This window comes from Cyrtonyx montezumae, unplaced genomic scaffold (genome assembly GCF_038088225.1).
Source record: "Cyrtonyx montezumae isolate F1298 unplaced genomic scaffold, pur_monq_1.0 scaffold_3, whole genome shotgun sequence".
Taxonomy (NCBI): domain Eukaryota; kingdom Metazoa; phylum Chordata; class Aves; order Galliformes; family Odontophoridae; genus Cyrtonyx; species Cyrtonyx montezumae.
The window spans coordinates 29365130-29380322 of NW_027072034.1; the positions used below are offsets into that span (position 1 = coordinate 29365130).

At 38.7% G+C, this 15193-nt stretch overlaps 1 protein-coding gene across 3 annotated transcripts in view; it reads left to right on the forward strand.

The window, feature by feature from the left end:
- The window catches only part of MCF2L (MCF.2 cell line derived transforming sequence like), a 141303-nt gene that overhangs the window by 99905 nt on the left and 26205 nt on the right, over positions 1-15193 (forward strand). For 2 of the 3 annotated variants that reach the window (XM_065741056.1, XM_065741054.1), the window contains 3 exons: positions 6407-6497; positions 14297-14416; positions 15071-15187. In XM_065741056.1, the coding sequence (XP_065597128.1) occupies positions 6407-6497; positions 14297-14416; positions 15071-15187 (328 nt within the window). Of the gene's footprint in view, positions 1-6406; positions 6498-9906; positions 10147-14296; positions 14417-15070; positions 15188-15193 lie in introns of those variants that run through there. The other variant, XM_065741055.1, reaches the window with a different exon arrangement.

Genomic DNA, 15193 nt, shown 5'->3' on the forward strand with positions numbered 1-15193 from the left:
CTTTGTAGTTTTCTTTCAGATCCTGCAGTCTCTAAATTGATTTCATCATGTGTCTTCGCCACTAAGGCTTGGTATTATAAGCTATAAAAGTCCGTGCTATCGGAAGCTTTTAAACTGGAGCTTTGTGGAGCATTATGTCCTCCTATTTCCAATGTTTACTCAGGAAAGTGTCAGATCTTAGTTTGTCTGTTATCTTGTTGTGTATGGGGGGGGAAATTTTGTTGAGGATTTTTGCTTGCTTTTTAAGTATTTCAGCTAGTGGATTTGTGTAGGAATCAAATGGATGAACTTCCCAGATTTGAAATGGAGTAGATGTTACAATAATGAACAGTAAAGAATTAAAGGCAGTGAACTACTATATAAATGCTACTTAGTGTCAGTGGTGACTTCGTTTAATGTTAGAATTGAACTTTTGATTTATCTTTGTTAAATTCATAAGCCATTTACTTTTTTTGCTCAGAGGAGAAGTCCTCTAGAACAAAACTGGTGTTCAAATAAAAGTATTTCTGGTTATCATGCATAAAGGGCAAAAGGAAAGGGGATGTGGGACAAGGCTCTGCCAGGTGACTTGTTGCTGCCTTTTCTTTGAGAGAAATACAGTATGGTAATGTGAAGTCAGTCTTAGACTGTTTAGTTCTTGTCACCATAAGGCTTGACTGAGTAATATTTTTGTACTTGCTGTAGTGAAGATTTCTTCATTTGTTAATATCATGTTCTTCATTATACTAGGTTCAATCAGTTCAAATGCCCCATAAAATGTAGAATACAAAGTTTATTTTGGGAAGCAATAACCTTGTTAGCTATTGTCTGGTTTCCAGTGGCCTGTTCCTAGGCAAAGTATCAGGAAATGCTGTTGGTGGCCCTAACTTGTGCTCTGATGGCTGAATTAGAATGATTTTTGACTTATGAGTAATAGCTGTTAGAGGAATTTTTGTCAGTGGTTGCATGATGGGAACACTTGATGTTCAAAGTGCTCAGGTTGTGGGACTGTCTACTTTTTCTATGCTGAACTTCTTTGAGCTCAAACTTGAAATCTGTACTAGGTACAAACCTACCTTTGGGAATGCTCTTTTTTTTTTTTAAAGAGCTGATCCACATAACTCTGTGTGGCAAGCCCAAGCACAAACATGATTACCCTATGGATAGGATGGTGGGTAGTATGCTGTTGACAGTACCATTCCTAAGATGAACTATCTCCATGTCTTGCATGTTTACCCGTTTTGTGGTAGAGTAGTACAGCCAAAGCTGTTAGGCTGTTTGAATGGACTAATTCCACAGTGCTTTCTATGCAGGCCCACATCTTATATACTAGAAAAGATCAATGTTAGTAAGCAGATAAGATACCACATCCCTTCAAGCAGTTTGAGTGTATCACTGATACACGTTGGTATTTAGTGGTGAGTTTCAGAGTAAGCCTTAATAGCAGGTGGTACTGAGGATCTATTAGGGATCTATAGACTTCTTATAATGCAGTGACTTACCTCTAATTTGCTGCATGCTTTGCCTTGATGCTGTTGATGTAGTAATTCTGCATGGAATATTTTTGAAGACCTGCTGTTGAAATAGCTGTTCGGCCACTGAAAGCAAGAATTTCTAGTCAGACTGTATGTATAGGCAGAGGCTGTCAAGGTAGTAGTAGAGCAATCTGGTGTATAATAGAAGCCAGCTGAATAATAATAATAAGACTTTAGGACTGAAATTCACTTTTATTGAACTGAAATTATTTAACCTAAAATGCTGCTTTGAATTTCAAACATCCAAAAACTTGTTATTAACTAGTCATTATGACAAACCTGAAGATTTACTCTGCTTTGCTGGGAGCAGAGAGCAGGGACTGCAAGCAGTTGCCGTACAGCACTGTTAAAGCAGTAGGAACTTATTTGTGTAGCCTTTGTCAGCACCCATACCTTGGAGGAATGCAGGGATCTTCCAGATGGTGACTATGTAATTGCTTCCACATACCCCAGAGGAAAGGAAGTTCCTTTCTGCAGTCCTATGTACTATAAGTTTTCACACCCTTTTCCCCAGGTGCATGAGATCGTGAATCTTGTAAACTGGACAAATCTAAAGCCAAGGAGTCACTAGGTGGAGAATTCAGGCTCTGCCCTACTCTCAGTACTTGTTGGCAGGTATTTAACCTCACTATCACCATCTCCAGATGGTGTTATGCTGGATCCCTGGGGTGGAAGGAGGGATGAGCAGGAAGTCCATCTTCTGCTACTTTTTTTTTTTTCCATTATCTGTTCTTTGTGGCCACCACTCCCCTTTCCCTGCTTTCTACCTTTCTGACATGACCTTTGTGAATTCGCTGGTTATATTCCCCACAGAGCTGGGCTGGTCTTTCTGCCTTTCTAAAAATGTTGTGTTCTTTGTGCTGTTGTGGAAACAGAACTGAGCTGAACTCGTGATGCGTGTTTTGTGTTAGGAGAGAAACATAGGAAGGAAATACTAAGTTTGAATTACAAGCTTACAATTTATCTTTCAGAAAGTACACCGGATACAAGCTAATGTGTTAAAAAAAAAAAAAAAAGGATTGTAAGGGAAATGTCAGGAGGCTTTGATGGTCAGGTGTTTCAGCTAGAGCTGCCTCCTGTTACTCACTGTAAGGATTGGTTTTACGGTCACTTACAATGCTGCTTCATTTTTTTTTTCCATTCCTGATTTCTCGCCTTACTTGTTTGAGTGTTAGATCACAAATCAGAGCTGTTCTCAGGAGGCTGGAGAACAATCCACTGTGCTTCTAAGGAACATCCAGTTTTTCCATCCTTGACACTTCTGAGAATGATGACCTTCATGGGAAGGAAACACCTTCAGAAAATCTCTGAAATCTCAGGTCACAAATTCCTAAGTCTGTGTCCTCTGTTAAAGTGTCCTCTGTTGAGCTGTTCCAGGGATTTCACTGCAGTTACAACAGGAGCTTCTCTGGAGCAGGTCAGCTAACCAGGGCTGGGGGCCTGTCTGGAACATGAGGGAACATGCTGACAAGCTGGTGTGGCCAGCAAGCTGCTGAGACTTGCTGAGATCCTTGCTGTCTTGTCCCAGGAGTAATAAGAATGGCTGAAGCAATGAGTGGGAAGAAGACAAATGTGGGTGTTGGTGACAAGCTTGATGGAGAGTGATGTAGACACATGGGAAGTCTTGAGCTAAGTTGGTACAAGTTCAGCACAGCTGGAGTAAGGTTTGAGGTAAGGCTCCATGAGCAGGAACAGGCCATGTCCATCAGGGCACGCTTCTGAGGCACAGCTGCAGAACAGGAGCCAAAATGCCTAACTCTTAAGCAAACAGAAGGGGGCGAATCAGGAAGTGGATATTTAGGTTGAATGCAATAAATATGGGAAAATGGGTTGAGTCACTCTCAGTTAAATGAAAAGGCAATGAAAAATCGAAAGCATGCTTGTTAGCAAAGCACCATTCATCATACGCCCCAATAGGAGCTGGGGATGTGGAGTCTTACAAGTTACCTTGTATCTGGATATGTAAGCGTGGGTGGTGAGAAAGGGAGGGAAGTTGAGCAAGGCTGGACTGGCAAACAGTCCTGTTTCCAATGTTTACTTGTTCTTGTATACGTGACTTTGTGTCTTGATAATGTTCTCAGCTTTGTTGTACACAACGTCTCAGTTTGGTTTGTTGCTTCCTGCTTACTGCCTCCTGGAGCTGATTGTAGGTTCAATAGCCAACCCTTTGCAACAAGGCACCGTCATCAGGATAACAAATGTTTTCCCATAGTGACTGCTTAGAAGTCCCTTTCCTTGACAGCATTTGAATTAATAATAATTCACTTAGGAAGATCTGAATGTGCAAAAGGGATAGTTAACTTTCTGCTAATCTCTGGTAGTTGAAAGTTGAAGTTCTCCTTTATCTTTCACCTTTTTTCCCACATGCTCTCCTTTCTCATATCTTCTGTACGGCTTGATAACATTAGTGGGTGGGTCAGATCTTGATTTAGGAGTTGACAGGTGATTTATTTTTGAGTGGCATAACAAAACTCTGTAGAAGGTTCTGAACAGAGCATTCAAAATTTTTAAGTAGCTTGGTAAGAGTAGTAATAGCTTGAAGTCAGATGCTCAAGACTTTGCTGCTGGATCTCTTCTAGCCAACAGTGGGAATGATAGCTCTTATTTCTTAGCCTGGAAGGGAGTCTTGTTCTAAATCAAAGAAAGCTGGCTAAGGACACCTTTGGGGCTATCGTGGTGATGTTCTCCTTTGTCAGCTCTTCCCCTTTAGTACAACTTGTATTTGATAATAGACTCTGCCTAATGCCTGATGTTGAGGCAGGTGGTAAGCACCCATCTGTGCAGAGCTCTCATCTGGATCTTTTCCAAGTGCTCAGCTGATTTTTGTCCTTACCCTGTGCCCTGAAAAGAAGTCTGATGTTCTTTCAGAGGCTTTAATGTTGTTCCTGTTGTACAGGATTGTTGGTAGGTTCTGGAAACGTGATGCAGATGTTGTATTTGGGTACTCTTTGTGATTTGAGGCTCTGCTTTGCATGAGGAAGCATGCAGAAATTTCAGGACTTTTGAGGACTTCTACTAATAATTGAAAATAATTCTTCTAGAGTCATAAAATGTCAAAAACCCCTCATGAGCTCTTATGGGAGTAGTTGTTGCCATTTTTGGACTCCGTTCTTCTGTGTCGGATTATGTGACCCAAGGGGTACGTTATGTCAACTGGTTATTGTGGGACGTGGTTGCCGTTAATGTTTTATTTTTCTCAGTAAATGAACATTAAAATGGTGGGAAGTTTTAATGAGATGCAAGATGTTAAAAACTAATCTAGATCTCTTTTCTTCTCCCTTCTCTTTATTTATTTGAAGGGCAAGAGGAAAGCTTTACTAAATCATGGAAATTTACTGTAGTGGCAAGCGTATTCCTAATATAAATCCTCCTAATATAAATCCCCATTTGTCTGCAAGTGTTATTCAGAGAACTACTCAAATGTTGTTTATCAGTGTTATACTAACCCAGAGGCAAGAATTAAGTAACATGCACTGAATGTGAGCTTTGGGAGGTGGTATCTAAAATTTTCTTGTGTTAAAATGATTTATTAGTTGCTATTGAAAGAAATCAAGCGTAGATGTTTCTTTGCACTTTTTCTAAATATTTAGTCTATGAATTAGAGAAATGCACAGCTCATGAAGGAGAGGGAATTGACTGCAAGTCATGTTTAAATTTGATGTTTTGAAGATTAGCTTAAGGTGCTACATCTAGTTACTTGTAATTTATGCTTTCCTTGGCATCCTCTTCTCATTATGCTATCAATGTGATCCTATAAAGCAAAGCTCGTAGTTTCATATGAGTCAGCAATGCAACTCAGCAGTTCAGGGTTCCTAACATTCTGTTGTGTTGATAGGTTGTTTTTTTCCTTATTTTTTAAGGTAGAACGATAAATGAGTACAAAGTATTTCCCAGCACATTGAACAGCACAGACAGCAGGCCTCGCAGTAAAAACTATATCTGGAATTATTACAGTCCAGCAGAGATTAAAAATAACCAAATATACAAGAGAATAACAAATTCGAGTCTGCCTGCCTTGTATTTGCCTGTCATCTTCGTTTTGATTGCAATTGGCCGGCAAGGTCTGCTGCTGGCATTACACAATTGGCTTAGATGGGAAATTACAAAACAGAAGCAGATCGCTTTATTTGTACTCCGTAGCACATGCAGCTGAGCACAGGCAAACAAGAAAGGTCACCCGTACGCAAGGATTTAAGTGCTCTTTTTCACAGATGTTTCCATTGCAGACAAGTGCTGCTTATCTCATTTTTCAGATCTATGACTTTTTAAACGCCATAGGGGTTTCTTGCTTTGGCGAATGTCAGAATGTACCTGGGAACAAATTTGTAGCCTGGAAGCACTGGAGAATTTCAGATGCACGGAAGAGCACCGTGAAAAGATCAGAAAGACCTGCCTTTTTAAGGAGTTTTATGTATTAGTTAGGAGGAAGGCAAAACAAACAGAAGGTTGAAAGCAGATGCAGAAGGAAAATTACTTTGTTTTGATCTTGGAATTATGTTCCTGAAAACAACATAAAGGAGGGATTATACCGGCACCAAAACGATGGAGAGTCAAAGAGTGTTATTTTCCTCTGAAATAATCTCTCTGCAAGACATGTAAAACTTAACTTTAGTGAAAAGGAGCAATTAATGATTTGACTATGGTCTGAAGCTCTGTGGAACATATTTGAAACTGCTGCATCTTTCCAATGGTGTGTACTACATCTTCATCTAAAACACCTTAATGATAACTCTGCGTAGATGAGTCAAGCTGCTGTTTGCATCTTTTTGCTGTTGTTTTGTTTTTTTTAACTTGCTTTTACCTCTGCTTTTTTGAGTAAGAGAATCAGAGAAGTACTGTTTGTGTTTTTAACTGAACTTTTTCCTTTTTTCTATTTTTTCCTCTGAACTTAGTTTACAGGATGCTGGAATTGGGTTTATTCTTGTCATAGACCGCAGACAGGACAAATGGACTTCTGTGAAAGCTTCCATACTGCGGATAGCAGTGAGTACTGTTTTTACATTAACTCCTTGAAGATTTCCCATGTTGAACCTTTCTATTATAAACAGAAAAGCTGCAGGAGATTTTTCTTCAACAAAACGTTAGCTAATGTATGACACCCAAAAAATGTAGTTCTTCTCTTTCCCAGCTGACTGGAGCTGAGCATCATGTGCCCTTGACATGCTTTTAATGCAGTTTGCAGCTTATAATATCACCCCAAGAGGGCATTTGGAGAGCATGATCTTGTACGTTGTGCACATTCTCATGAGCACCACATTTCCCCAAGTGGGAGCAGCCTTTGCATGGGCAGCCCACGTGTCTCCCTGAGCCGTGAACCCACTTTGCAATAACTGAGCATTAGGGTTCTGATTCTATTTGTCTTGTCAAAGGAATGTAGGTTTAAAAGCTGTTCATATGATTGAATAAGTAAGTGTTGCCTTCAAGCTGTAAAATCTTAACCATTCAATACCCACACACCAGTCTCCATTTTAATCATAATTTTTGAAATATGAAAAATGACATTTGGAGGATTTTTTTTCAAAAGTAGGAAAAGGCAGATTCATATTTATCAAGTGCTAAAGTGTTTGTCACACTGTTTTTAATTTTAGTTTCATGTTGTCCTGGCTTGGATTGTATATACAATCTTTCCAGTAATTGCTGAAAAACAATGCCATAAAAATCTATTTTTAATTTATTTTCTTTAATTACTGAAGTTTTTAGTTCTATTACTACGTTCAATCAAACCAGTAGAAGGCATTTTTGTTTGGTCCCGTTTTGACAAAATAATTCCTTACTGCTAGTTAAAAGATATTTATTTAACAGTAACAAAATACTCCTGCTGTATAGCTAATTGTGAATGGAATTATAAGAAATACTATGCTGTCCCGCCCTATTCCCTGGTTTGTTTCACCTAGCAAGAACACAGTGACTACAGTGCACTTCACTGGCACACTTCAGTTGCACCAAAACAAATCATTAAATATATTCTGAGAAAGCTGTTGCATATACATTCTATCATCACAGGTATTCTAAGTAAACAGTGTATTAGCCTTTGAATAATCAGTACTCTGGGGGTAAATTAGGGTAAGTTAAGGGTAAATTAGAGTGGGTAAGATTATACAAATTCCAGGGAGGGTAAATCAGGGTAGGAAAGGTTATACAGCCTGTCTTGTCAACACATCCATCGTGAACTGCAATGGAGGTAGGGTTGGGGCATGTGTGCTTGGAGAGGTCTCAGGCCAGCTGAGGGGAGCAGCAAAAGCTGTCCTACAGTGACCTGACTTTATACCCTTTTTACGTGTGGTTTTCCATGATAAGCAAGAGGGAGTGAACTGTTACAAGGTATGTAGGCTAAGATATAAGTGGTGGTATGAAAAAGACATACAGAAAAACAGAGTTCCATTGTTTCCTTAAGAACTTGTTTTCAGTTCCCTAAAACATAAGGGATTGTTCCTAGATTAATTATCACATAGTTTTATAATCTCCATGTTTTTGCCAAAGGTGGCACTTTCTCTTTTCTTTGATACCTTCTAGTCATAGCTCAGGCTCTTAACATGGCTACTAGGCCATATGTTGTTAGGCATAGATAAGGCAGTGGTGGTGAATGGAGTGATAGAAGCATAGCTACAGCCTTATCTGACCTGTACAGCTAGGGTCAGTTCTTGTTACCAACCAGTGGATGGCTGTCAGACCTACACCCAATCCTGTTCTCCGGTCTTGCATGTCCTCTCCACTTCTTCAGCAGGCTGTGCTTGTATCATAGTCTACATATGCCTACAACATAACTTTTTCTAAAATAAATGTGTTTAGGGGTGGGAAACTACTAAAAATGCACGGGAATATTAGCAAAATTGTTTATTGCCACTCTCTTGAATGTTTGAGATGCAGTATTGGACAGATTCCAGTAAGGAAGGCCAAGAACAGCAAAATTTGAGTGATTAAAGAAAGAAGAAAAGGTTGAATATCTGAAGTTTGTGAATCACTTTCTAAATTCAGTGTTGCAGTTTCTGTTCAACATTAGATAAAAGGACTACCATCAGTGGAATACTTATTTATGTGATTTAAGGCATGTTGGAGTAGGCAACTGCAGACATGTTAACAATATGGCTAAAAAAGACACTTATGGTAACTTTCTTTCAGTGTGCACAGTTTTACCTACAAATGCAATTTTCAGAATTTGAGCATCTATTTCCTATGATACCAAATGCTAAATGCAGTGATTGTGTTGGTTGGTTCCTTTGCCTGGATAGAGTCATAAAGGAATTAAAATTAGAAAAGACCTCTCAGATCATCTAATCCCCCCACCATGCCCAGTAACCACATCCCTCAGTGCCATATCCACACAGTTCTTGAACACCTCCAGGTCTGGTGACTCCTCTGTTTCACTGGGCAGCCTGTGCTAGTGCTTGGAGATGGGCCTTAAGTGCACTGCAGGTTGCAGAGTTGCTGGTAGCAGCTCATTTTTGGTTTTAATTCTTCTTTGAGCTTGAGGGTTTAGGTTGTTAGCTCATTTGGCCTAGGTCATGCAATATCTACCATGCTATCTTTTTTCTTTGATCACTTTTAGGGGATTGATTCTTTTATTGGTGAAATCAGATGCCAGCACAGATAGGGTGCTGTGGCTGGAGCAGTGCCCAGCAGGAGTATCCTGGCTGGAGCATCTGCCCACCGCCAATATTCTGACAACTGTAGGAAATACATTTGTAAGCAGTGAACAGCTTCTAAACAGAAGTTCTTAGGAACATGTGTTTTGTTCTGTTTTCAAGTCTCTTCACAAAAATGTTTGATTTATACTAAGTGCTGAGAGCATGTTCTAAAACAAAGCTAATGAAAAAAGAATATTTTAAGCTGTAATTCATGTGGGAAATATTTCTGTTAAGAGAGATTTCTAGGCTTGATTTTTATCCCCACTTTATTCTTAGGGACCAATTTCTTTCCTGAGGCAGAAAATGAGCAATGAAAAGCTGAATCCATATTTATATAGATACTTTACTGATACTTTAGGGTTTCTATAGAGAGCCAGAGCTATGAAGGTGAAGTAAAAGATGAGAGAAACCTAGTTTTGTACATATAGGAAAGGCAGTGGCTGTAGCATTCACCCAGAACTACTGCTGCTAAAAACCCTAAAAGCTTCACTGACAGTTATCAGTCAGCCTCATATTGAAAGTCCAGAGGAAATAATCTTCCTAATTCCTTAGAGAATAACATACCTGTGGGCAGCTGCTTGAGGAAGCAGTTGGTATGGAGGTAACTCAGGTAATTAGAAAGTTTTAACCAGTTCTGAAAGCTTGCAGCCCTGTCTAAACAGGACAGGCCTTGGGTTTTATCCAGCCTGCTGTGACAGTTTGCTTTATGATTTGCTATCTTCAACTTAGGATGCATTGTTTGCAGGTTTTGTGCCTTCTGTTTTGGACTGCGTTGTTCAGAGTGCAGCATTTTTCTTAGCTGTTCATAAATCAAAGCATAGTGCTAGCTGTGAAAGAGGCCTAGTCCATTAACTGCTTTGAAGGTTAGGGCCAAGACCTTAAGCTGGCAGGAGGAGACCAGAAGCCCAAGGAGAGACAGGAGTGCTAATACCATCCTAAACCTTGCAGGAGCCAGGCAGTCCCATTTTTCTGCCATCTGGAGTTTTATCGTTGGTTTGACATCCAAGGTGAAAAACAGTGAATCACAGTGATCCAACCTTGAGTTCTTTGGCCTTCTCTTGTTTGTAGAGGGAGATTGAGTTTCCTAGTAAGCTGATGGTGGAGGAAAGCTAGATTTCATAACCAATGTTCTATGGTCATGAAATATGCTATTTTGCATTACGGTTCCTGCTAGCGCTGTTAATAGCCAGCTTTGCATTTTGTGCTGTAAAAGGTAATGGCACTTAATGGTTGGTATGGGTTAAACGTGAAACAAATATTCTCCTTACAGACTGCAGTTATGTTTCTTATTAAATAAATTTTTGCTTGGGTTTCAAACAACACCAAAAACTTGATAGGATTAAGCTAGAACAGTATCTGTGTGAATTTTGTAGCTGTTTTTGAATGACTCCAGTAAATAATAAACTAAAAAAGGTGATTCTGAAGTGCAGTATGTTTTTGCCTTTATTGCTTCAAATGTTTTGAGAAAATTACATGTGCAAGCACTTTCACAGTTTTATTAGTATAGCCAGCCATTTGTCCTGTGTATTACATGATTTTCTTTATTTTAATTAAAAAATAACTTAAATTAAAATGCAGGATCATAGTATCACATCTATCACATACCTAAACAAAATATTTCAGTGTTTTTAAAACTAGAGTTTAAACTGGTCTGTTATGAATTGTTTTAATTCAAGATTCTTCCTTGACAAAAAGCCTGTTGGAAGAGCCTTCATTCTAGCCAGGGGTGATCTGTCTTAAAGAATAATAATAAACCCACTGTAAACTCTACTTTTTAGCTCCCTTATATGCAGAGGTATATTTGGAAGAAGTATCCTGTGGCTTGCATGGTGCTGTTTCAGCTATTTAAGACAGAATTTCTGCAACTGAGTCTGGCATTAGCTCTTTCTTTAGTGGCTTGTGTGATTTCTGAAATCTGGCTGATTACATGGGGAAGGTAAGAGAAAGGGGCCTGGGTTATCTGTTTATCAGAGCACGTTTCTGTTACTATATAAAAGTATAAAATACTTCTGAATACCAAGGCAGCTGAGTGAATTGCTCTGTGGCAGTGAACAGCGACTTTAACTGCATCTCTGTTTATAAGGTATATTACCTGTGTAATTCCTGTGTATATTAAATAAGCCCAGGGAACCACAGGAGGAGGCCTGAGATATGAAATCACAAATATGGTGTTTACTCTTTCCAAGAGCACACCTTCTAGTCTTTGCTGCTGAAAGCTGTAGTGACCAACACTTGGTGATAGTCCCAGGCCACTGCTCTCCTCCTGCCCTTCCTTTCCCAAGGAGGAATTTGGCAACAGCACATCCTATCTCAATGACTGCCAACCTCTATTCTGATGACTCTTGTAATATAAGCTATTCAATTATATTACTCCTCCTTTGAAAATGCCATCTGACCATCCAAAGATCAAGCAGGAGTGGGCAGAATTGCTGTGCAAGCTGACTGGCACAAGTAGGATGACAGAATGACTTCAGCAACACCCTGTTGGGAGCACCTGTTTTAGCAGCTTCTTAGCACAAATACTGAACCTGAAGCTACAGGCAGTCTCTGTGTCATAAATATTCTGTCAAGAGAAGTGGTGATAAAGACTATACACATCTAAACTTTACTGTTAAGGCAGCTTCTGTTTTGCTCAGCCATTGAAGGTTCCAGGTTTGGAATAGTCATGGTGCAGCAAACATCTCTACTGGAAAGGCTTTGTTTATGGATGGTGTGCTGTTTATAAATTCCTGGTTTGATTAGTTTTATTTCAAAGCTGATGTTCCCGTGCACATCTGTATTTTTGGAATAAGCGCTTGCTTGACTGACTGTGAAAGTCATGAAAAGAGATGAACAGACAAAAACTCATATTATCAGTGCTGTGAAGCACCAAACAAGTGCCTGCACTGATGCTAGTGAGATGAAGCAATATATTGACTAGAATGGAGTAGGGACTTCCCTGACTTAAGTAGAAGACACCAAAAATTTGTGAGCGCTTTGTAGCGTTTTGTTTTTCCTTTGTTTCATCTGAAGAGTGTCTCTTGCATCATGTCATTATCTCTGCAAGTCACCAGAATTTTAGGGGGAGAAATAAAAACAGTTAAAAAAAACAGTAATAAAAAAAGTGAAGATATAAGCTCAGTTAAACATTACTGGTCCAGCATTGTTTACTGTGTCAATCAGTTATCTTTTTGTTGTTTCACAAAGTTGATTTGTGAAACTGACTCCTGGTCATGCTCAGCAAAGTTGGTAACTCTTAAGACTGCTCAGTATTTTAGGGGAGAAAAAAAAATAGCCAACCCAATGAGGAGCCCGGAAGACAGACTAGGGGAGGTAAGGACAGCACTGTAGACAAAGTTAGAGTAACCAAGAATTTCAGACGAAAGATAGAGGAAACTCTCTACAAGTTTTGAATAGGAATTAGTCTACATGGTGCACAGCTAGTGATTTTAGCACCATTGTTTCTGGGTAGACACGGTAAAGTGGATAGCAGTTGTAATATGTACTCTTTACCTGTTTGCCTGAGCAGGAAAGCCTTGCTTGATTTAGTTGTGTGATTAAACTTCTATCTCATAAAAGCTAATGCACAGTTTAGAAAAACTTACTCATGCTTTGAATCTGTCAACTAATGTTTGCTCCAGTAACAGTTTAAATATTTTCTCTAAAATCATGATGTGAAGTCTAAACTTCAGTCACAAAATGTAAAACAGAATTTAAAGATAGAACGCAGAAATCTGTTACATACATAACTAAAAATTTACTTTTGCTTTTCAGTATCTTTCATGTTTCAGAATTTCACTCCCTTTTTATGTTTCTGATGTATCTACTGAACATAATGAAAACCAAACTGATGCTTCCCCAGGTTTTGTGCAAGGCTAAATGTGTAGCCAATAGACCTGCCAAAGACACTACATCTAGATTTCATGTGTAGGGATGCATATGTCATGTGAACACCCTTTTTTTTTTTCAAAAGGTGTTACCTGAAAGATATTTCTCCTTGTAGCTTCTTGTTCTGACATATTAGTATTGTCACTGAATAAATTTGGGGAGGGGAGGGGATTTGGAGGTGAAAATTAACAGCTCAGTCGGAGTCTGCACACTACTGTTACAGGCACAAAATAAATTGATGTGAGTTTAAATTGTCTATGTAATTACCATTGTAAAAATATTTTTCAGATATTTAATTTTAAAAAATACTTTGTCCATTCTTGCAAGTGTTTCTTAGTATGAGTTAAATCGCTTTCTTAAAATTGAAGTTATCTTTGTTACAATAACTTTGAAAAATCGTCTTATTTTCATTTTCATCTGATTACCGACAGGAATTTATTTTTTTTATACAACAACATAATAAATATATATATTTATTTTTTTTTGCATACTTAATCATTATGATGAACTTCTCTTCAGAGAGTTTTAGTGCCTCCCTGCAGTGGAAATACTAAATATGAGAGAAGATTTGTGTGATTTCAAGAATGGCTAAATGCTAAGTACGTGAACTTCTGGCACAGCAGAGGGTTTGTTTGTTTGCTTGTCTTGTAATATAGTGCATCAGGCCTGCTTTTCTTCCCTTCTCCTCTGTTTTCCCTGTGCCACTTTTAGAACCAGGGAGAATCTGTCAGGCTCCAATTTGAAAGATGATTAGAAAAAGCACAGCTGAGGATAATTTGGGTTTTATTTTTGCCTGCAAAATTCAAGCTTACCTCTTCTAAAATACTGCCTGAGAAACTGAGTCTTAGTGACGATAGTTTATGTAGGCAACTGGCAAGGTAGTACACACAAACAAGAAATTGGTTGTTACATATTCAGTAGGTGCCAAGAGAAACCTCTGCTATTATCTATTAGATTATCTATTAGAGAAAATATAAGGTAACCATTGGAAGTATTGTTGAAAAAGTACTAAGCTATCTTTGTCTTTTCATTAGCCTCCTTGGTTATGATGTCATCTTAACTGAAGATGCGAGTGTTACGAGCCAGCCCTGAAAAATTTGATTCCAGGAGAATTAGATTCCTGTTCCCAAGATGCATAAATGTCTCTTTGAATGGAGCTCTCTGCACGCTCCTTGTTTGGTTTATAATTGGTTACCCTGTTATGGAGAACTTTGATACAATTGGTTTGTGGTTTAACAGAGGCTTCTCCTTCGAAGCACCAGAAAATAACAGATTAAACTTGTTTCACAGGCATCTTTTCCAGGGAACTTGCAACTCGTCCTTGTTTTGCGCCCAACAGGACTTTTTCATCGAGCTCTTTCAGACATTGCTTTCAAGTTCAACAAAGATGAGTTTAAAATGAAAGTACCTGTAAGTAATCTTCTGTTTCCACTTTGTTATCAGGGATCTGTTGAAGTACTTAGTCTAGTCAGTGATGTTTATATTTTAAAATTAGCTTTGAAACTATGCAAGCTATTCAAAGAAATACAAATAGATGATGGAAGGAGTTATTTCATATCTGTCAGATGTAAATTTCCAGGATTAGAGCTAGTTAAGAAAAGTTCCCTAAAGTCCTTGTTTATTTCTTTGAACTGGTTCATATGTACCTAATCCATGAAAATACAACTGTTCTCTCCCCCAGACACAGGAGACCAAAAATGAGTAAGAAATGGATGTGATGCTGTTGCTCTTAGGAAATATCCAAGTGTAGTTTATCAAGATGTAAATGCCTCCATTGGATTTTATTTATTTTTATGCTGTATGATTCAGAAGCTTCTTTTAATGTGTGCTGTGGAGCCAGGTGCTTAAGCTTGTTTGCAGTTGTTTAAGTTTATATAATCTTCAGCTGAAACAAGTGTTAAATGTTTTGTTTGTTTTTGTGTTGTTTCTTTTTGGAAATAGTTCTATCACTTGCTTCTGTGTGAAAATGAAGTTTCTCTAATAGAGGCTGAAGGATGCGGCTTAGAATCCTTAATAAGGGGCATTTCACCACTGATTGGGCTCTCTTTTTCTTTGCTGCTGCAGATCATAATGCTGGGCTCAGTATCAGAACTGCAGAGTTACATTGATAAAACACAATTAACAGAAGATCTTGGTGGCACCCTGGACTACTGCCATAACAGATGGCTATCCCGTCGCACTGTAAGT